At 33.5% G+C, this 22,386-nt stretch overlaps 2 protein-coding genes across 7 annotated transcripts; both read right to left on the bottom strand.

Annotated features, from left to right (window-relative positions):
- Positions 1 to 1,965: 1,965 nt before the first annotated feature.
- LOC145045713 (uncharacterized) lies at positions 1,966 to 15,767 on the bottom strand. 5 transcript variants are annotated; one of them, XM_078994032.1, is made up of 7 exons: positions 15,635 to 15,767; positions 14,666 to 15,299; positions 14,428 to 14,541; positions 14,025 to 14,259; positions 13,821 to 13,937; positions 11,840 to 11,983; positions 1,966 to 2,193 (listed from the first exon to the last, which is right to left on the bottom strand). In XM_078994032.1, exons 2-6 carry the CDS (start codon positions 15,290 to 15,292, stop codon positions 11,886 to 11,888), a joined length of 1,191 nt encoding a protein of 396 aa, XP_078850158.1. In that variant the 5' UTR covers positions 15,293 to 15,299; positions 15,635 to 15,767; the 3' UTR covers positions 1,966 to 2,193; positions 11,840 to 11,885. The 5 variants fall into 5 exon arrangements, with proteins under 5 accessions (XP_078850158.1, XP_078850160.1, XP_078850157.1 ...); XM_078994031.1 differs by lacking the exon at positions 1,966 to 2,193 and adding an exon at positions 10,688 to 10,931; XM_078994034.1 differs by lacking the exon at positions 11,840 to 11,983.
- A 2,764-nt stretch (positions 15,768 to 18,531) lies between these two features.
- Positions 18,532 to 20,772, bottom strand: TED3 (Pex2/Pex12 N-terminal domain-containing protein / zinc finger (C3HC4-type RING finger) family protein). 2 transcript variants are annotated; one of them, XM_078994028.1, is made up of 8 exons: positions 20,477 to 20,772; positions 20,117 to 20,230; positions 19,824 to 19,977; positions 19,607 to 19,743; positions 19,370 to 19,470; positions 19,171 to 19,288; positions 18,932 to 19,098; positions 18,532 to 18,764 (listed from the first exon to the last, which is right to left on the bottom strand). In XM_078994028.1, exons 1-8 carry the CDS (start codon positions 20,603 to 20,605, stop codon positions 18,641 to 18,643), a joined length of 1,044 nt encoding a protein of 347 aa, XP_078850154.1. In that variant the 5' UTR covers positions 20,606 to 20,772; the 3' UTR covers positions 18,532 to 18,640. The 2 variants fall into 2 exon arrangements, with proteins under 2 accessions (XP_078850154.1, XP_078850155.1); XM_078994029.1 differs by lacking the exon at positions 20,477 to 20,772 and adding an exon at positions 20,330 to 20,455.
- Positions 20,773 to 22,386: the final 1,614 nt, after the last annotated feature.

Genomic DNA, 22,386 nt, shown 5'->3' with positions numbered 1-22,386 from the left:
TCGGGTTGTCATAATTGAGCACTTAGATCATAATGAAGCACTTAGGGTTCATGGAGCATGTGACAAATGAACGGATCATTTGAGAAAAGAACGGATCATCTGACAAAGGAATGGATAAAGTGTCAAAGGAACAGATCATACAGAAGGGGGTTTGGAGCACCTGGAAGAGGTTTGGAGCACTTGGGAGTGATATGGAGCAACAAGGCTCCATCTGCTGAAGACTTGGGCCAAGATGGATGTTGTTGCATCAAGGGCACTCCTTCTTGCACCAAGATACTCCCTCTTACGCCATGGGGTATCTCTCTTTCCCCATGAGATACTCTTGTTGCGCCATGGAGTATGTTGTTGCGCCATTCATGTTATTGTTGCGCTAAGATGGTGATGTTGCTCCAACGTAGATGCTCTTGTGCCACATTTGATGCCTCTTGCGCCATCCATATTATTGTTGTGTCATCATAGTGCAAGATGGACTGTCTTGGTCCTTAATGAGTCAAGTATGCTATGAAGTCCTCTATGATGCTCAACAGGGCCGATCCAAACATATATGAGACCCGGGGCGAAAAGAAAGGGCCCCTTTAAGATGAATATAATAAAGATTCAAAAACATATCATTTATTCTTCATTATAGATGTGTTCAATTAACAATAACAAGCAATTAAAATTGTTTATCTTTTGAGCTAGTTTGAGTTTGAACAAACTTTATGCTCTAAAAATCATTTAGGCAATAAGTTATATATATATATATATATATATATATATATATATACACACACACACACACACACACACACACACACTACATAGCCTAGAATTTTTGGGCCCCTAGAGACGTGGGCCCTGGGCGGTCACCCGGGTTACCTATCGTCTGGACCGACCCTGATGCTCAAGATGAAAGAATGTTCCAGAAGACGGTGCATGTCAGATATGATTAGTTGTCACCATTCATGGGCCTATGGGCCAATAGGCTTGACCCATTAGGGTTTTAGGTTTGATCATTCAAGTATAAATAGGCTCATACCCCCCTTCATTGTAAATTTCTAGATTTCGGTGAGATCTCAAAAAGTGAGATACAACTTTGAGTGTTTGTAATTACTCCAAAAAGTTAATAAAATCATCTCTCTCTCTCTCTCTCTCTCTCTCTCTCTCTCGTTCGTCCGTGGATGTAGGTCACCTTGATCTAACCACGTTAAATATTGTGTTCTTTTGATTTATGTTTTTCAGAATTTTGTAAGTTCACCGAAGTTTGTTTTTTATATTTGTCTGAAGTGCTTAACTTGTTTTGTTGTCACCTAACAAGTCCAATGGAAAAGATTTTGGTTTCTGGAAGATGCGAATTAAAGACTACCTCTATCAAAAGAATTTACATGAACTGTTGTTAGAAGATAAGTCGTTCCTTATGAAGCGGGAGGATTGGGAGTTGTTAGATCGACAGGAACTTGGTATGGTGCGTTTATCATTGGCAAAGAACGTTTCTTATAACATTGTCAATGAGAAGACAACTTATGGGTTGATTAAAGCGCTATCCAACATGTACAAGAAACCTTCAATGACGAATAAGGTTCACTTGTTTCGACAATTAGTAAACCTGAAGATGAAGGAAGGTGGCTCAGTGACTGATCATGTCAATGAATTTAATTCAATCTTGTCAAGGTTGACATCGGTTGAGATTAAATTTGAAGATGAAGTCCAAGCACTGCCACTGATTGGGCGAGATGTTTTTTGCACCCTGAAATTGCTTTAGGCTTAAGCATGTCACAACTCAGTCGGTCCTTGATCATGTCAATGAATTTAATTCAATCTTGTCAAGGTTGACATCGGTTGAGATTAAATTTGAAGATGAAGTCCAAGCACTGCCAGTTGTTGGCATAGGTTTCCAGATAATTTTTAGTTTGTGTGGTTTGAAATTTCTTCACGTTCAAATTCTGATTTCCTTTCACATACATCATTAGATTAAGGATCATAATATACGAGAAATAAGTCAAATAACACATATAAGAACATGTTACAAAGTTCATTAACATACATCTAGTATTTGCAAGATTAAATTTTTAAACTCGAATTATAAGCACACTAACCGTCTCGCACTAAGTTTTCATCACCCCCTGCTTTGGCTCCTCTTTCAGCCTTTCATCTACACAAGGACCATAAGCCCAACTACACCCAACAAAATAGAACAATGGTTTCTGTGAACACCTACAATAAGTTCAATGGTAAATGAGATACAAAAATAAAAAGGAAAGTGATCAATTGAGTAGAAGGGCAACAGTTAATTACCTTAATAAATCATTTCCCCATCAAAATAATAATGTGTCAAATCCAAATCAGAATGGGTAACTCAAAATAATCGATAAAGAGAATTTAATGTAAGAATTAAAGAAACTATATGCATAAATTCAACCGGAAATAAAGCCACATATCGGATATTCAGATTATTAACCAAAAACGTGTAGTGGTAGCCTAATAGGCTAATAGTATAGTGCATTCAAATGCGTTTTTCTTTTAAATGGTTGATAGTTCAAATCTTGTTGTGAAATGTGGATAACTTATATAAATTTATTAATATGATTAGTGATTGTGTATTTTTTGTTTACAATAATTATTTTTAGAGTTAATATATTACGATACGTATTTTTATTTTATAATATTCTAAAGTTAGTATTTTAATTTATTATATCTTTCATGTGATAGTTAAGATACTTTTGAACTAAAGTAACTATGTTTTCAAAACAAAAATCTACATAAATTTTAATTTATATAAATCAAGAACTTCAAATAAGTATCTTTTATATAAAATTTTCCTTTTATCAAGTAATACCGACTTTCTTATCAACAATATAATACTTTTTACTTTTGAGTTATCCAAAAAAATACAACAATGCTGATTAAGTTACTAATTTGAAAAAATGGAAAAAATAGTAAAAAGGAAGGCAACATTTATTCATACTTTCTTTCCATTTATTTCTACCCCTTAATAATTAGGTAATGATTATATATATATTTTTTCTAATTACGAGATATTCTTTTTATTCATGAAATACACTCTACAATTGTATTCTATTTTGACATAGATTAATTAATTTTTATTATTTTTTTTTAAGTTTCTCCTAAAAAACAAAACAAACACCTAGCTACCGGCAAAATGCTTTGGATCAAATGCATTGCTTCGGTCCAGTAACTTGTAATTATCTTACTTGATAAGTTTATTATAATTGATTATATATTTTTTTCTGCGGTCCAAAAAATTAAGGTATAATATTTTATTATTTTTTCGTTTTCATATATGTTTAATAATTGTTTTAGTACAAAATATTAATATTTGTGATTTACATTGAAGTTTATTTATTTATTGTTCAAATATGTCTCATAAATTTACTTTTATAACATTTTTATTAATTTATGTTTAACATTACAATTTTGGGGGCTTCTAACAATATAATTTTGAAAAGGAAGAACCATTTTTTATAATCTTTTAATTTATTATATTAATTATTAAATATTTATATTGTTTATATTGTCCGGTTCTATTGTTCATCCTCTTTTATATTGCTATGGATAATCTTTATTATGCGTTATAAATTACAAAACAAACTAGTTTCATTTTGATCTTAATACTAGCAAGAATATTATACGTTAGATTATTAATTAATAATCCAACTATAAATGGTCAATTACTTTGCACATAATTTAATTATTAACTATTTATATTTTTCTTATTATAACTTTGAATAGAAAAAAACCTTTTTTTGCGACAAAAATTATATATATAGAGCATATGCATATCATTTTTTTTTTTTGTTTTGGTTCATGTATACAAGGCATTTTTTGTATTCTTATTTAAGTGAATAAAAAACACTTTTTTTAATGGTTGAGGTAAAGAGAAAAAAAAAATATTTTTTAGTCCATTTAAATCATATACATATAAAAATATTTTTCAAGAAATTTATTTGTTATTGTATATAAATACTTTTCTCACTTAGATACATAAAGCATTCCTCAGTCGAAAGTTAAAAAAATAATAATAATAAAAAATATATATATTAGAAAAACATAAAAAATAATTATTAAACTTATTTTTTTAAACACTATTGGTTAAAAACATTTTAATAAACATCCAAAAAATATTAAAAAAAAAACATAATAATTATATATAATGTAGTTGATGTGACATAAAGTTTTGACTTTAAAAGACTACCAAAAAAATAATAATTAAAGGGGTAGGATTATTAAAAATGGGTAACAAGTGCGGATGTTCATCAAAGTTAACACTACCCTCATAACTGCTTTTCTTAGTTTTTCTTCTCTTTTTCTTCTATAATAAGTTATAAAATAGTATAAAAATCTACGTGGGGTATGTGATTTTTTTTCTAAATTTTGTAAGTGTTTTGGATCGATGGTTTTTTTTGGGTTAGTTTTCTTGTTTATTTGGTCTATTCAAATATTGAAATTACTATAATACTTTTGGGATATTTATTTTTTTATTTTCGTTCATTTTCTTTTTAAAATGAGTTGAAGAATGATGTAATGACCAATGAAGAAGAAGTTGAGAAGTATATTTTCAATATTCATGTAGCAATGATGTGACTGCAAAAAATATGATTAGATCGCAAAATAGCTTGAATGTACAAAAGATACAAAATTAGAAATTAATAAAACTACATAGTGGATACATGAGTCCTAAAAATCTCTTGATTGGCAAAGGTTGAGTTAAATGGACGGATTGGAAAACAAGAATGTGTTAACAAAGAAAAACAAACATTCAAGTTGCATTTTTGGAATGACAAACCGTAGATGATGAGTAGTATGTCATGCACCCACTTCTCCAATAGTCCAATTCACGTACAAAAGAAGGAAAAATATGGCAAGGCCACTAGCAGTAGGGACCACACCTGATAACAAGGACGTTACACACCCTATAGGGGACCAAGGGCATTTTGGGAATTAATCTCAGGTTATCCTTGTGGGTATTTAAGGTAGTGGAGTGGTCAGTAGAGGGCAATCAGAATATTTTTGTAAGGATTCTTTTGGAGATAGTTAGTGTCTCGAAGGCTAACATTCTATCTTGTCATTGCTTTTGTTTATCAAGGAATCAATTGAATCTTGTCAATCTGTGAATCCTGTTGTTATTGATCTGAATTCATAACAAATTGGTATCAGAGCAGTCACCTGGGTAAATAGCTGGAGAGAAAGGTGGTGGGAAAGAGACTGGTGGAGCTCACCTCAAGAGGGTGGAATCGCTGGAGGCTAAACTAGGCATCTTATATGATCGATTGGAGACTCAAGGCCATAAAATCCAACATCAAGCGGACTCCCTAGCTTCTATTCAGTTGAAGATGGACCAACATCAATCTAAGATGGATCAAAAGCTCGAAGAAGTATTGGGGGCCATAGTCAAGAACCAAACAACAACTCCTAATGAGAAAGAACCGATGGGGGAGGAGAACAACAACACTCCGGTCAATTCAACAGACGGAACACCAGGAGTTTACAGTGGGGGGTTTCGTAGTGATGCCGGAGGAATGAGATACGAAAATCGGGGTGGAGACGGTCACAACTTGAGATATTAGAAGTTGGATATGCCTCTGTTCGATGGGGAAAACCCGGATGGGTGGATCCTGAGAACAGAGCGATACTTCAATTTTTATAGGTTATCAGAAAGTGATAAAATGGAGGCGGCGGTAGTATCCCTTGAAGGTGATGCCCTACTTTGGTTTCAATGGGAGCACCGGAGAAGACCGGTCACGAGGTGGAACGAGTTGAAGTCGCTTCTCCTTAGACAATTCCGGCCGATTCATGCAGGTACGCTCTACCAGCAATGGTTAGCCCTAACTCAAACCGGATCAGTCCATGACTACCAACGTTCCTTTATCGAATTGCTTGCACCACTGGTAAACATTCCGGAGGACGTGGTTATGGGCCAGTTTGTCAATGGGCTCACGGAAGACATTAGGTCTAAGGTCCAACTTTTTGAGCCCAGATCTATTGATCATGCTATGTCCATCGCCATTAAGGTAGAAGCAAAGCTCCGACCCAATACCCATCAGAAGTCGAATCTCACGTTGGTATCCCCCCCCCCCCCCCCCCCCCCCCCCCTACAGAAGACCATGCCCCTGATAACACCCATCAAAACCACCATCTACTCCCCTAAAGGTTCATCTATGGCGGGAGCACGGACTAGTTCCCTTAATCCCAATCATCCCCGACCCACATAAATTAGAAGACTCACTGATTAGGAACTTCAAAGCAAGAGGGAAAAAGGAATTTGCTACAGATGCGATGAGAAGTGGAACCCTGGTCATCGCTGCAAAAAGAAGGAGTTGAGTGTAATGGTGATTCAAGAAGAGGAGGATATAGAAGAAAATCAACTCCGAAATTGGAGTTGGAACCTACGCCTGAAGGCCCCATCAACGCCCTCTTATCAGGAATTTGCTTGAACTCGGTGATAGGTATTGCCAATCCGAAAACCTTAAAACTTAGGGGATGGTTGAATAACACGGAAGTGGTGGTAATGATCGACCCAGGTGCCACCCACAACTTCTTGTCTCTTACTCTCATCGAGAAATTGCAAATTCCAGTCGCCACTGCACCTGGCTTTGGGGTTATCTTAGGCACTGGGGAGTCAGTTTCTGGACAAGGAAAATGCCAAGAAGTTTTGATCCATATACAGGGGCTAGACATTGTGGAAGAATTTATACCCTTAAAATTTGGGAAATTCAGATGTTATTCTTGGAGTGCAATGGTTGGAGAAATTAGGAGCAGTGACCACCAACTGGCAAACCCAAATAATGAAATTCCAAGTCAACGGTCAAGTAATTACACTGAAAGGAGATCCTTCGTTGGGACGTGCAAGGGTGTCTCTTAAAATGATGATCCGCACCATTAATTCCGTTAGAGGTGGGCTGTTGGTGCAACTCAACCACCTGGAATCCCTTGAATCACCCAACCTACCCTCAGAAACTCCATAATTTTTAACGTCAGTTATCAAAAAGTATTCCACTGTTTTTGAATGGAAGGGTGGCCTCCCCCCCCCCCCCCCCCCCCCCCCCCCCCCCCGAACCAACAACCACACTCAAAGAAGGAACAGAGCCAGTATCAGTCCGACCTTACCGATACTCACACACGCAAAAGGCAGAAATCGAAAGATTGTTGTTAGACATGCTAAAGGCAGAAGTTATCCGTCCCTCCAGAAGTCCATTTTCAAGTCCCGCCTTGTTAGTTAAAAAAAAAAAAAAAAAGACGGATCTTGGAGGTTTTGCGTGGATTACCGGAGCTTGAACAGGGTTACAGTAAAGGATAAGTTTCCTATACCTGTGATTAATGAATTGTTGGACGAGTTGCACGGGTCTAAGTTTTTCTCCAAACTGGATCTCAAATCCAGGTACCATTAGATTAGAATGAAGGAAGAAGACACTCCGAAAACAGCCTTTCGAACCCACGAAGGCCACTACGATTTTCTCGTCATGCCCTTCGGGCTCACAAACGCCCCGGCTACATTCCAATCAGTAATGAATGAGGTGTTTAAGCCTTATCTTAGAAGATTCGTGCTTGTCTTTTTCGATGATATATTGGTGTATAGTCCGGATGAACGTCAACACGCGAAACATCTAAGTCTGGTGCTGGAACTACTGGATAAACATAAGCTCTATGCCAACCCGGGAAAGTGTGAACTCGGAAGATTACAAGTGGCGTATATGGGGCACATGATTTCAGCACAAGGGGTGGCCGTTGACAATAAGAAGGTTAAAGCCATTGAATGTTGGCCCACCCCTTCCACCCTACGGGAACTCAGAGGGTTTTTGGGGTTAATGGATTATTACAGGAAGTTTATCTCGGGTTACGCGAAGATTGTTGCCCCTCTAACCGATCAACTAAAAAAGGATAACCTTGAATGGTCACTGGAAGCCACAGAAGCATTCCAATCGTTAAAAGATTACTTAATCAAAGTCCGTATCCTTGCTATGCCTGATTTTACAAAACCCTTTGTGGTGGAGACCGACGCTTCTGGAGCGGGAATTGGAGTCGTGTTAACCCAAGACAGTCACCCCGTTGCCTTCTACAACCAAGTGTTAGGGGTGCGAAACCGACTAAAATATATATACGAAAAGGAGTTGATGGCTATTGTTTTAGCTGTGAAGAAATGGCGACACTATCTGATGGGACGACATTTCATTATTCGCATCGACCAAAGGAGCCTCAAGTATCTGATGAATCAACGTGAGGTTGGACCCGAGTATCAAAAATGGATGTACAAATTATTGGGGTTCGATTTCGATATCCAATATAAGCCAGGAACAGCAAATAAGGTAGCGGATGCCTTATCTCGGGAATTTACATCTAACCCAGAACTGGGCAGCATTACATCTTCTTGGTCTCTACCCGTGGACCAATTGCAAAAAGAATTGAAGCTGACACCTTCATTCAACAAGTAACAAGTGATATCCTCAATGAAGGAAAGACTCATGTGGGCTTCACAGTGAACAATCATCGATTATTGTATAAGGGACAACTCGTTATACCTCAAAACTCCACCTTGATCCCACTTCTCCTAGAAGAATTCCATAATTCGGTCATAAGGGGGCATTCTGGGGAATTCAAGACCTACCAGCGGCTGACAGAGGAATGGTTTTGGGTCGGGATACGTAAGACGGTCCAGAAACATGTTCAAAGGTGCCATGAATGTGCCACCCAAAAGGCAGCCAATACGCAACCAGCAGGGTTACTCCAACACTTACCAATTCCAAATCAGGTTTGGGATGAAATATCCATGGATTTCATTGAGGGACTTCCCAAGTCTCAAGGTTTGGATACTATTCTTGTGGTAGTAGACCGTTTGACCAAATATGCCCACTTCTTGGCAATCAAACATCCTTTTACTGCAGCTTCGATTGCAGCCTTGTTCGTGAAAGAAGTGGTGCGTCTACATGGGTTCCCATCATCGATCGTTTCTGATCGGGAAAAAGTTTTCATGAGCCTGTTTTGGCGAGAGTTATTCAGGCTTCAAGGGACGGAATTAATGCGAAGCACAGCCTACCATCCACAAACGGATGGTCAGACTGAGATTGTTAACAAGGCGGTTGAGATGTACCTTCGTTGCTTCATTCAAGGAAAACCAAAATCCTGGTCCAAATGGCTGCCATGGGCAGAGTTTTAGCACAACACATCGTTCCACATGACCACCAAGTGCACTCCATTCAAGGCCCTGTATGGCAGGGATCCTCCTCGTATCATCCGTATTCAACAGGGACAGACTGGGGTGTCCAATGTCGAAGACCAGGTGAAGGAACGGGATACCATACTTGATGAGCTTAAGGGACAACTATTGCGAGCTCAACAGAAGATGAAGATACACGTTGTCAAGAAGAGAATGGAAGTCAAGTTCAATGAAGGGGATTGGGTGTATTTAAAGCTTCAACCATACCGACAACAATCGGTCACACACAGGCCGTTTCAGAAGCTGGCGCTCGATTTTTTGGCCCATTCTTGATCACAAAGAAGATAGGGGAAGTGGCTTACAAGTTACTCCTTCCAGAAACAGCTAAGATTCACCCCGTTTTCCATGTGTCGCAATTAAAGAAAGCCATTGGTGACCAAACAGCAACCCCAATCATTCCAGCACAGTTCACTGAAGAATTGGAACTAAAGATGGAACCCGAAAAGATAATGGGAGTGAGAAATGTAAGCTATGATGCAGGGCAATGAATTGAAGTTTTGATAAAGTGGAAGAACACCCCAGATTTTGACTCCACCTAGGAAGAATTTGAGAACATACAGAAGACGTATCCTGAATTTGACCTTGAGGACAAGGTCCATTCTTGGGGGCGGGGTAATGTCATGCACCCACCTCTCCAATTCACGTACAAAAGAAGGAAAAATATGGCAAGGCCACTAGCAGTAGGGACCACACCTGATAACAAGGACGTTACACACCCTAGAGATGACCAAGGGCATTTTGGGAATTAATCCCAGGTTATCCTTGTGGGTATTTAAGTTAGTGGAGTGGTCAGTAAAGGGCAATCAGAATATTTTTGTAAGGATTCTTTTGGAGATAGTTAGCGTCTCGAAGGCTAACATTTCATCTTGTTATTGCTTTTGTTTATCAAAGGAATCAATTGAATCTTGTCAATCTGTGAATCTTGTTGTTATTGATCTGAATTCATAACATAGTATTCTGTGTGGTTTTTAGTATAATGAGTAAATGATGTATAGTATAAGTATTATGATATGTTTTATTCAGTAATTTGTTTTCTAATGTATTTATATTACATAACGAATTTTACTAAACCGGTTAAAACCAAAAGTAAATCAGGTCTCATGTGGGACTCGTGTTGACGCCTCTGTATCCAATTTTCAAAACATTGGTTAATTTTAATGTCTTTGTATGTCTTTTGACAACTTTACTTTTAAAGTGTTAAAAAACTTTGTCGTTTATGGAACTTTATTCTTATTTTTCCACTTATATATTTTTCAATACTATTTAAATGTTATTTTAAAAAGTATTTCAATATATATATATATATATATATATATATATATATATATATATATATATATATATATATATATATATATATATATATAATTTTGTATATTCGTTGGTGAAGGAGTATATATATTAAGATGAATATACGCATAATTCCAAAATTTACTGCCACTAATTATTAAGTGCACACTGCACAGAATGTCCAAATGGTAAAAGGAAATCAAAAGTACAAGGCATTAATAGATAATCAATGGAAGGCCATTACAACCATATTGATTTGAAAAGATATAACCCTTCAATTATGTGTATATATACATATTGACATACGCTCAAAAGAAATGAAAATAATATTTTAATATTAGCACGATTCTCTAAGTGTTGGAGCTACTGGACTCGCACCATTCTTTAAGTGTTGGAGCTGCAACTCCTATATTCTTCATGTCATTAACATTTGCTGGTTCAAAAATAAATTCAAAAAAAAAAAAGTTTATATATAAGTATAACCACAAAAATGGTGACAAAAACGTAAGAAAAACATAAATATAACAAAACCAAGAAGGCGATTATAAAGCAACTGGGTTTAACAAAACCAGTAACAGTATTGTATTAAGTTTTTGAGATTTAACCTTTTATTTGTGGAGTGGAGGTCATCATTTCATATGGATCCCGATGATAATAGCTTTATCCCTCTTTTATTAATGATTGTCTTACTGATATGACTATATAACTTTTTCTTGATATATGTATTAAATGTATATAATATTTTACACCTTTATCCCTTTCTTTCAACTATATATAGTCACCTTTTATGGCTAGACATGATAAAAGCCATTTCCTTTTAGAGCTCAAAAAGAAAGTGACAACTAGAACCTTAAAAACACTTGAGAGATTTGACAGAATATTCCCCTACGCCTATGCAAACAAAGGATCCACACTTGAAAATGATGAGCTCTAAGGTAGGTAGTGTTTGGTATGCATTATTCGGAGAGGAAAGGGAATGGAATGGAAGTATTTTTATATTCATTCCATTGGGTATTATGGGTGTTTTTATTATAATTCTATTTCTAGTTTTCATGGTGTTTGCTTTTATATTTTCATAAACAAGTCTTGTTACTGATACACAATTTTTTTAACTAATTGAAACACATATAGTATAGTATATGTTTTATACGGCATGAAATATGTTCATATGCAATTTATTTAACAATATAGCGTATTATACCTTTATTTAGTTAAAGTTGATTGTTATAAAATAATATTATTTTTCCATTTATCAGTTTACTTTTCTAATTATACATAACAAAAAAAATCTATGAATGACTTATTTCATTCCATTTCCATCGAGCCAACCAATCATATTACCTTATGTTGTTCCTTCCATTCCAAGGGAGTTTTTTGTACGCGAAAATCAGATAAGAAATGAAATGGTTGAATCCATTGGTTTCCCCCTTATGGAATGTGATTCCTTCCATTTTGTTACTTGCCATTTCATTAGCCAGAGGCTGGCTGTTGTTTTCCTTTCCATCAAGGAATGGAGTAAAATTTTCAATATAACACATTCTCATTTATGTAACTTTTAACACCAAAAATCTTTTTAGAGAAAAATAATATTAATTTATTAGGGGATTTATTTTCTCTAGAGTAAATTACAGAAATTGGTCCCTGTGGTTTGGTTTGGTCCCTAAGTTTAAATTTTGATAGGTTACATCCCTGTGGTTTGTGAAAATTGCATTGTTGGTCCTTGGTCCATATAAAAAGACCAAATTACCCTTTTTTTTTTTTTTTTAATCTTTATTTTAATAGAATTAATATAGATTATTTATAAAATTATTTTTATTTTTTTTTAAATCAATTATCTAAATTATATGAAATCATGATATTATTATTTATGTTTTGCTTTATTTATTTATCTTTTTTTTTTTGGTTTAAAAATCTTTTAATTTTTTTGACTTTTATTTAAATATATTTTTTAACGTTGTTTTTTTTTTTTTGACATTTTACTCGTCCAATATAATTATTTAATGTTGTATTTTATGTGTTTTTTGCTTACATCATTCACTTATATTTGGGACTGTAAACTAACTGAACGTTCGGTGAACCGTTCGTAAACTGTTCGGCAGGGAAGTTCGTGAACAATTGTCTCATTCGTTCATGTATGTTCGTGAACACTCATTTATGATGTTTGTTTACATTCATTTATGTTTGTTCGTTTAATTTATTTATATTCATTTATGTTTTATTTTTTTTATTATATTACCATATCATATGTTCGTTTATGTTCATATATGTTCAATTGTGATTGTTTATCTTTGTTCGTTTATGTTCATTTAGTATAATATGCTAATATAATAAAAAAATTGAACAGAAATGAATATGAACATAAACGAACATATAATATGGACATAAACGAACATACAATGTGGTAATATAATAAAAAAATTGAACATAAATGAATATGGACATAAACGAACATAAACAAATAAAGATAAACAAACACAATTGAACGTATATGAACATAAACGAACATATAATATGGTAATATAATAAAAAAAAATTGAACATAAATGAATATAAATAAATTAAACGAACAAACACAAATGAACGTAAAAAAACATCATAAACAAACGTTCACGAACATAAATGAACAAACGAGACCATTGTTCATGTTCGTTCGTTTAACTAAACGAAAGATAATTTTTGTTCATATTTGTTTATTTATTAAATAAACAAACATAAATAACTAAACATTAAAAATAATTATATTGCACGAACAAAACGTCAAAAAAACATTAAAAATATATATTTAAATAAAACGTCAAAAATATTAAAAGATTTTTAAACCATAAAAACAAAGATAAATAAATAATAATAATCATATGATTTTATATAATTTAGATAATTGATTTAAAAAATAAAAATAATTTTATAAATAATCTATATTAATTCTATTAAAATAAAGATAAAAAACAATAATATATATATATATATATATATATATATATATATATATATATATATAATAAATTGTTAAAAGAAAAAGAAAAAAGAAAGAAAGGGTAATTTGGTCTTTTTATCTGGACCAAGGACCAACAGTGCAATTTTCACAAACCACAGGGATGTAAGCTATCAAAATTTAAACTTAGGGACCAAAAGTGAGAATTCGACCAAACCACAGGGACCATTTCTGTAATTTACTCTTTTCTATAAATAACTAAAAATTACGATTTTAATGTGTGTATATTATGTTCAATAAAACTCTATTAGTTATAAATAATGTACGGAAAGGAATATTTGAATTTTCGTATAATAATTTGTTAAATAAAGCCAAAAAGATAAAACATACCAGCATGTACATCAGGTGTAGCAGCAGCTGTGGCATCAACAATAACTGTAACAGATTTGTAATCAAGCTCCACAGCATCAAAAACACTCTGCCTTACACAGTTTGGAGTTTGAACACCTACAATCAACTTCCATTAATCTATATCTATATCCACCAATATGATGAAACCAATAACAGAATAATCAAAAAACAAATTTATTTTACCAACAACAACTAAACTATCAATCCCTGCTCCTTGAAGAAATGAATGAAGATTTGTAGCAAAGAAGGCACTAAACCTTGTCTTCACCACCTTATAATCTTCTTCTTTCATAACAAGACCATCAACAAGCTCTGCCCCTTTGCTCCCTTTTGAAGTAGGCTTTGCTTTTCCATCACCATATAAATGCCTCCTGAACACCTCAACATCTCTTCCCATTGGGTCATGCTCCCTTACAACCTACATTAATTCGTTCTGTAGAGATTAAGTCAAAAAGAAACAACCCCATAGTATATCATTAACTAACTAGCATCGTAGAAGTATTCCAAATACGTTCTATCATACTAAAAGTTAAATTAAGAAGATAAAAGAATGAGAAAAAAACGATATATTTATATAGAAAAGTACCCAAACAACAAGGAAGCCACGTTGTCTAGCAACCTCAACTGCCTTGATAACATTAGGAACTACAGCAAGGCCACCATCAACGCGCAATGGCGCATCCTCCAACACGAAATCATTCTAGAATGAAGAAGAAAAAAAAAACATTGTCAAAAGGATGTAAATTGTAATTATCAAACAAAATGCATAGAGAAGCGTATGTGTGTGTGTGTGTGTGAGTTAGAGTGAAAGGAGAAAAGGATACCTGCATATCGATTACAAGAAGAGCTGTATTGTTGCGAGAAGTAGTGGATTTAGAAGGACTTGATTGAATTTGATACCCATTCTTGACAAAATTGTTTTTGTTCTGAATGGCAATAGCAATAGATTCATCTTGTTTCATAAACTCTTCACATTTCTTAAGTGCTTTATTGTGTAAGCTGTTAACATTGCCCATATGAAGACTAAGTCTCTCAGTTTTATTCCAACTGTTAAAGCCTTCTGTCACAAAAGTATCACATCCACCTTGTTTTGAAACATGGTCTTTAAACAGGTAACAACATAAGCAAAAGGCTTTATCTACTTTCACACTGTACTCCAACCAATCACTAAATTGATTAAACCAAGCTGGGTTGAAACGTCTTTTCTTGTTTCCTATTACTCTCCATGGAAATGTATGTCCACGTGGTTGACAAGGTCCTTTAATTAGATATTGTTTTCTTATCTCGTCTCTTTGATCAGGGTGATACTCTGAAATTCTTTTTCTCTCGGATGGATCCCATGGCAGATCATTCAAATCAGCTTCAGTTAGCATCGTAGGAGAAGAGCTAGGTGGAGGGGTATCAATGGACTCATTTACAGTTGAAGATGTTCCTGATGCTTTCCTTTTCATTTTTTCACTGGTAGAATGATAGACCAATTAGATTGTAATTGTTCATAATTAACAATGAACAACGAACGACTAACTTAAACTATAATTCCCTAACAATTAAATTTATATTTTTAACAAACCCTATCATAATGATAACTACTAGCGATTAACAATTAACGATGAACAACCGTGACTAGAATATTCTCCCAAATCCCATTAACAAAGCCTAACAAAATATTCACTAATAACAACTGGTAATTACCAGAAGTACTATAACAGTAAGCAACATAAACAATTCATGAAATGCTCAAGCCGAAATTGCGAAATAGCGAAATGAAAAAGAAAAGAGATAACAAGTCAAACCTCAAGACTCAAGCAACAGCAGGGCGGTGGCGGTGGCGGTGGCGGTGGCCGGACAGCAGCGACAAAGTTTGTGAGAGGCACAATTTCTACTTTAGATTTTGGGGATAAGAGGGATGGTTCCCCGATTTTAGATTTTGGCTTTGACTATTATGTTTGACCAAACTATTATTGTAACTGTATTCTTACAAACGTCAATTTTAGACTAATTGTTGTTAGGCTGACTATACATATCTAAACTTTTTTATTAGGATTTATTATTATTATTACACATTCCTACTATTGTTAGTCTATTCTACTTATATCACAATTATATTTTTACGATACATACAAGATGACTAGACAAACAATACTATTAGACCATAAACTTATCATACAGGGGAGGATATCAAACATATGTAGCTAATCGATGATATAATCATATACTTTCTTGCTATCATCAATTAGTTTTAGTCTAAAACTAATTGATCAAACAACTATTTTCCGCACAAAGCTTACAAAACATTCAAAAGATTGTCCAAGTATTTATCATAACATGTATAATAAGGTTATATGTTATGGTCATATCTAATCTTTTATTTTCTATTATCATGTTAGTGTCATATCACTCATATATTTCATCTTTCATTTTATTTTTCAAACTATATTATACTTTATATTCAAGGGTTTTTGTCATCAAACCCTACAAACACTTGTTTTTAGTTTTAAATGGTCGCAATAAGTATTTTGGTCATCAGAACCCTCCTTCTTTATCGATGGTTTCACTTTAGTTATCACCGCTTTTGTTTTTCTTCGAGGGTAACAAAAGCATGACCATCATCCATTTATATGTTGTTGTTGATTACCACTAAGACCATCGCCCACCTGTACGTTGCCGATCACCACCATCATCATTTTAATTTTATCACAGGCTAACCAAAACATGATCAAATTAAACCAGGTTTCATAAGATTTTAATGACAATAACTTTATATTTAACTTTCACATTTTCTTAAAACAAATAATAATTATTAATTTTAAAACATTTGACTTACCGTATAAAAACAAAAATAAATATAAGGTTAACAATAATGAAATATATATATATATATATGAGTAAATTACACAAATAGTCCCTATGGTTTAGGGTAATTTGCATGTTTGGTCCCTAACTTATTTTTTTAACTCGGGTCCCTATTGTTTGTTTTTGTTACACGCTTGGTCCCTATCTTACCTAAAAAGATTATTTTGCTCATGATTTTTTAATTTATTTAAATAAACACACTCTCAACCCCACTCCCCTCACTTTACCCTACCTATCCCATCATTTTTCCATATTCAAATAATAGTCTTTTTAGGTAAGACAGAGACCAAGCGCATAACAAAAACAAATAGAAGGGACTAAACGCGTAACAAAAACAAACGGTAGGGACCTTCCGAGTTAAAAAAGTAAATTAGGGACCAAACGTGTAAATTACCCCAAACCATAGGGACGATTCGTGTAATTTACTATATATATATATATATATATATATATATATATATATATATATATATATATATATATATATATATATATATATATATACTATCTTATAAAAGAAATCTAACTATTTCTAAAAATAGATTGATTATAATAATAATATTTTTTTAAAACGTTCAAATGATGAAGCTGATAGTACAAGTAACTATTAATAAAATAATATTAAATTTTAACCACATTTTGAATTCAAATATTTATCATCAAATCTCCTTATATTTCTCAGCAATTTGATATGGTTCCCTCAAATCCCGGATTCATTCAAATTTTGAACCTTTTTAGATATCTTTAAATTTAGCATGTTGATTCAAATATCCCTCCAATCGCATATACCTTTTTGTTCCCTCCTCTGCTATAAAGCCCACCGTCTAGGAACAAAAAATGAATTCATCTCCCAAATAACATCATAGTTTGATTATTTTGTCTTCGACATGTACTTTCTTTTGTAACATAACATTTTTGTAGAGGAAACATATCACCGAAAGAATTTACACGCTCCGCCGCTTTGCGCGGGTATGCTGCTAGTATGTATATATATATATATATATATATATATATATATATATATATATATAGGATAGTAAAATAAAAAAGTAAATCATTCCACTTGAAAAATCATAAACCTTATAAGGAAAGAAAATTACATACATCTATTTTTCGTCATTGAATAGTTGAGTGGTTTAAATATGTCCCATCAAATCTAAGTGGTGGTAGTTATGCGTTTCTCGGCTACATATTTCCCAAACATTAGTTTGATATTGTTGGGCATCAATTTCTTGTTGTTCATCAGATGGTTGAACATACGTTTCATCACATCTACACATTGCTTGCTTCATCTTCTATAATCATAGTATACAATATAATGCACACAAACATTATGTTTCTTGTTTTTTTTAAAGGAGACCAAGCTCGTGTGTCAGGTTTCCACTATGTGTCAAAATCATTTAAGGACACCAAATACTCGTTTCACATTTTCTCTTAGCTGATTATTTACGCTCCTTTGAACTTTTTTCATTTTTCATCTTTTGGATGTGTGAATGATTTGCACTACTTTTAACTTTTTTGGTTTTTTACAATCTCTTTTAAATCTGCTCTCTAATTTTAGATGTTAACTTTCAGCTCCGTTAGCCCAAATGAAGGTTGGTGCTTCTACGATTGTTGTGGGGGGAAAAAAATTGGTTTGCCATGGTCCAATATAGATGATTCCATCTTGTATTTTTTTTAAGTTTTATAAACGTTTTTTAGAAATAGAGAGTGAAATGGTTGTGCAAAATTGTAGGAGATTAAAAGAATTTATAGGAGGAAAAAAAATTAAATATTTTAAGCCAACATTTTATTTCAACCAGAAGTATAAGAAATAGCCTAAGCAAATGTGAAAGAATGATCAAAAGTAAATTAAGTATAATTTATTGCTTTTGTGTTCCAAGAAATATTCATTCCTGATTAAATATAAACCCCACATCTCGTCTTCGCAAAAGACGTAAATGCCCTTATTCTTTTTTCGTGTCAACCAAACCACCATGCCGTTGCATCGCAACAACCGGCTCACTGCATCTGGTGCACCGGAACGACGGAGTCGCAGCACACCTCGTTCTAAGACAGTAATAACAATACCTAACAATCACCAAAACATTATTCTTGTTATGTTAAATCAAAACACAAAACAAGTTCTCCAATTATGATGAGGAGGGCATTTATGTCTTTTTCATAGACGAGATATCGGTCTCAGTCCCGGTCCCTAGTCTGAAGGGCAAAACGGTAATTTTGATTTAGCAATGTACCTATGCTGGCAAGGAAGGGCGAGATACACGGTTGTTGGATTGGCCTGACAGATGGGGCATAGTGTTTCATCTCCAACAGAACCTGAAGAGTTGTCTTTTGAGAATGGACGAAGAAAATTCTTCATGGAAGACGAATTGAGAAGGGGAAGTAGCAACAACAACATTTCCTGAATAAAAATTACTAAAAAAAATTAATTGGTGATTTATATGATAGTTAAATAAATAAGAATGATTATTACCGAAAATTCATTCCAAACTAATTGGCGATTCATGTACTCGAAACTAACAGCACGATTCATATGAGGGCTCCCATAAACAAGTCTTGCTTTTATAGCTCTCTCGATAAGATTCCTATACCTGTATTCAAAAGGGACAAATACGTAAATATACAATATTGTAATACAAAGAAACAAGTATGTTACTATTTCTTTCATATACCTTCCGGTGTAGAGAAATACAAGCAGATTAGCAAAAGATGCAGCTTTATAAAATCCTTCAACGCGTTGTACTATAAACCATAATCTACGAGCTAGTGACCTCTGCCCACATAACAAACAAAATCAAGAGGGGAATAGAGAGAGAAAAGAAAAGAAAATAGATGTTAATTCTTTAATTTGATCATCAAAGAAATTAAGTTTTTTTAATGAAAATAAGTTGAGATTGAATATTAGATACCTGTTCAGAATCACCCCACTGGCGGAAAGCAGAAAAGGATTGCAAACGAGTCCAAATATACTGACCACCAACTGTAGCAACACAGTACCATATTTTCTGATAAACTGTGAGCCCAGGTCCCTCTAACCCTGTTCTAACTAGAAGGATGATGATGGAAACCATAAGATAAAAGCTTCATTACATGTTTCATATTGTGTAATTGCTTTAAAAAGCTTACGTTTTGCTCTTGTTTCCATGGTGCGTTCATCTCTGTAACGTAGATTCATGAGAGCATTTCCTGGAGTAGGTTTATCAACCCAAATTGAGAACCTCCAGATAAGAAACTCAAGGAAAGCATCAAGTTCTGCTTCGTATTGAAATAATAATCCTGGCTAATCACAAAAAGGAAAGAAGAGGAACATAATTAATCTCCGATGAACACGACTGATTAGTATAAAAAACATCTGATTGTGGTTAATTAGGAGATAGTAATCAACTAATCATGGATAATCACAGAATCGCGTGATGTACCTTCATAACAGAGAAAACTTTAACCATTTGCTCTTTGAGCATGGCTGACATTTCAATGTCGAGCCTCCCTGCATCCACCTGGTTAACCCTAGATATTGCAATTGGAATTGCAGACTGCAAACAAATTTACCAACAGAAAAACTCATTCTTTCGGTTACTAAATCAGGAAAGCGTTCTTTAGTCGGTAATCATACTAAGAGTGTATATACTCACTGTGAATTTTGAATTTTAGAATATGATTGTAATCCCAAATTTTCCGAACATCAAATTCCAAAACTTTAGAATCGCAAACACTACATATGCCTTTGGTAAAAGAAGTAGCACAGCGCAAACCTAACAAACTCGATATCAATAAGGTACCTGGGGCGAAAGAGCGGAGGATTGCCAACGAGGTGATAATCTTTCGTGAGCATTAAGCCAAGCTGATTCAATTGGTGGAGTGCTATCGGATGCTGTTGATGATGAGGTTGATGCTAGGGTTTCTCTCATCGTCTAGATTTTTTTAATGAGAACTGAAACCTGTTAGATTGGGGGCAAGGTCGTTGGGATGCGGGAGACCTTGTAAATCAAAAAGCTTCCAGTTTCACAGTAGAGGAAGCAATAAAGAATTTAACGAACATTTTTGTGGTAACCCCTCGAAATCCCAAATTAGAAAGACATACTTCACTCGTTTAATTTGGACGTATTAACAAAAATTGAGTAATTGGGATTTTTCAGTCGTGAATGATACAGATAGATACTAACGATGAGTAAAAAATCGAACCTTAAACAAAAAAAATTGAAAAAACTACAATAACCGAAACCGAAACAAAAACCGATAGTGTGGTTTTCAGTTTTACAAAAACCAAAAAATTTCGGTAGGATGCGTTTTTTAGTTTTGCAAAACCGCTTCACTATTCGGTTTTGCGGTTTGCACTTCGATTTTGACCAAAAACCGCTACGAACAGTGTTCACCCTATCAAATACCATGGCTAGATGTTCCAATGAATTTGATTCTTCAAAAAAACATTTGAAGGGTTGAATGATAAAAATTATTATTTAATTTTCTAAAAACTTGTGTTGAATAATATTTATGTTTAATAAAACTTGTGAAAAAATCGAATGTCACGCACATTTTTGTTTGCATACAATTTTTCATTTGAAACATTTAGAAATAATTTATTAACAATCAAATTAAGTAAATTAATCATATTTATTGCTATGGTAGTGTTTGAAATTGAATGTAACGCATCTACGGCTTGTCGGTTCAGGACAATTAAGAGAATCTGTTTTTTTATGTGATTTTAGTTCCTTTTGTGATTGATTTATACATATAAAATGGCATTTATATTATTTTTAACTTATTTATGTTTTCTTTAACTAATTATATATTTTTAAGAAATTAAAATACCCCCGCCCCCAAACAAAAATGTATTAGAATAAAGTTTTCATATCTATCCCCTCTTCTCTCTTTTGGTCATGTCAAAAACTTTTCTGAGATAAAGATTTTCTTAATGTAATTAGCTATGCATAAATAGATAAAGATTTTCTTAATTGTCTTAAGCGGCTAATTTTGACAACCACAATTACTAATTGTGTTTATTTATTACTAGTTGATTAAAACAAAAGTTAAATATGCAGGTATAAATATTAAACATTTTTTAAACTAAAATTTTGAAATAAATACAAATGATGTGATGATTAAGTAAGTAATTCAATGTATAATAATAATAATAAGTAATGACATATTTTAAATAAATTGGTTGAATCACAAATTTTCAAAACCTTCTTTAAATATGCATTAGATGTCTTATTTGTAAGTTTATTGATATTGTCTAAAATTAGTATATTTTAAATTAATATATGCTTTTAACTCTTAACAATGTAAGGGCAAGATGGTCTTTTTGAATTCATTCAAAAGTTTCTTAAAGAAAAGAGGCATGTGGTGATTGTCTTGGCTGAAGGCACCTATCAAGAATATGTTTCTGATACTATCAATGCAATTAAAGACAAAGATGCATCTAGAAATAAAATGTTTATTGAACGCAAAACTTTTCTTTTCTTTGTGTATGAATCTATAAGTAGTGAAATGTAAGTAGATTGCTATTATAGATAAGCTAATATAAGTATGCTAGGATTATAGATAGTAAACAAACTACATTGTTATCATTGGTAAAGAAATCTAAGTACATTTAGGTAAAAAAGTATCAATAAAATAAAATACATTGCCCATGTCGACAACAAGTTGTAAGTTATTGTGTCATTTCATGCAATTTTACCCACAGGTTAAC

This window comes from Lactuca saligna, chromosome 5 (assembly GCF_052625555.1).
Source record: "Lactuca saligna cultivar CGN05327 chromosome 5, ASM5262555v1, whole genome shotgun sequence".
Classification (NCBI taxonomy): Eukaryota; Viridiplantae; Streptophyta; class Magnoliopsida; order Asterales; family Asteraceae; genus Lactuca; species Lactuca saligna.
Note: the sequence above shows the minus strand (reverse complement) of the source record. Positions and strands in the feature narration are given on the sequence as shown.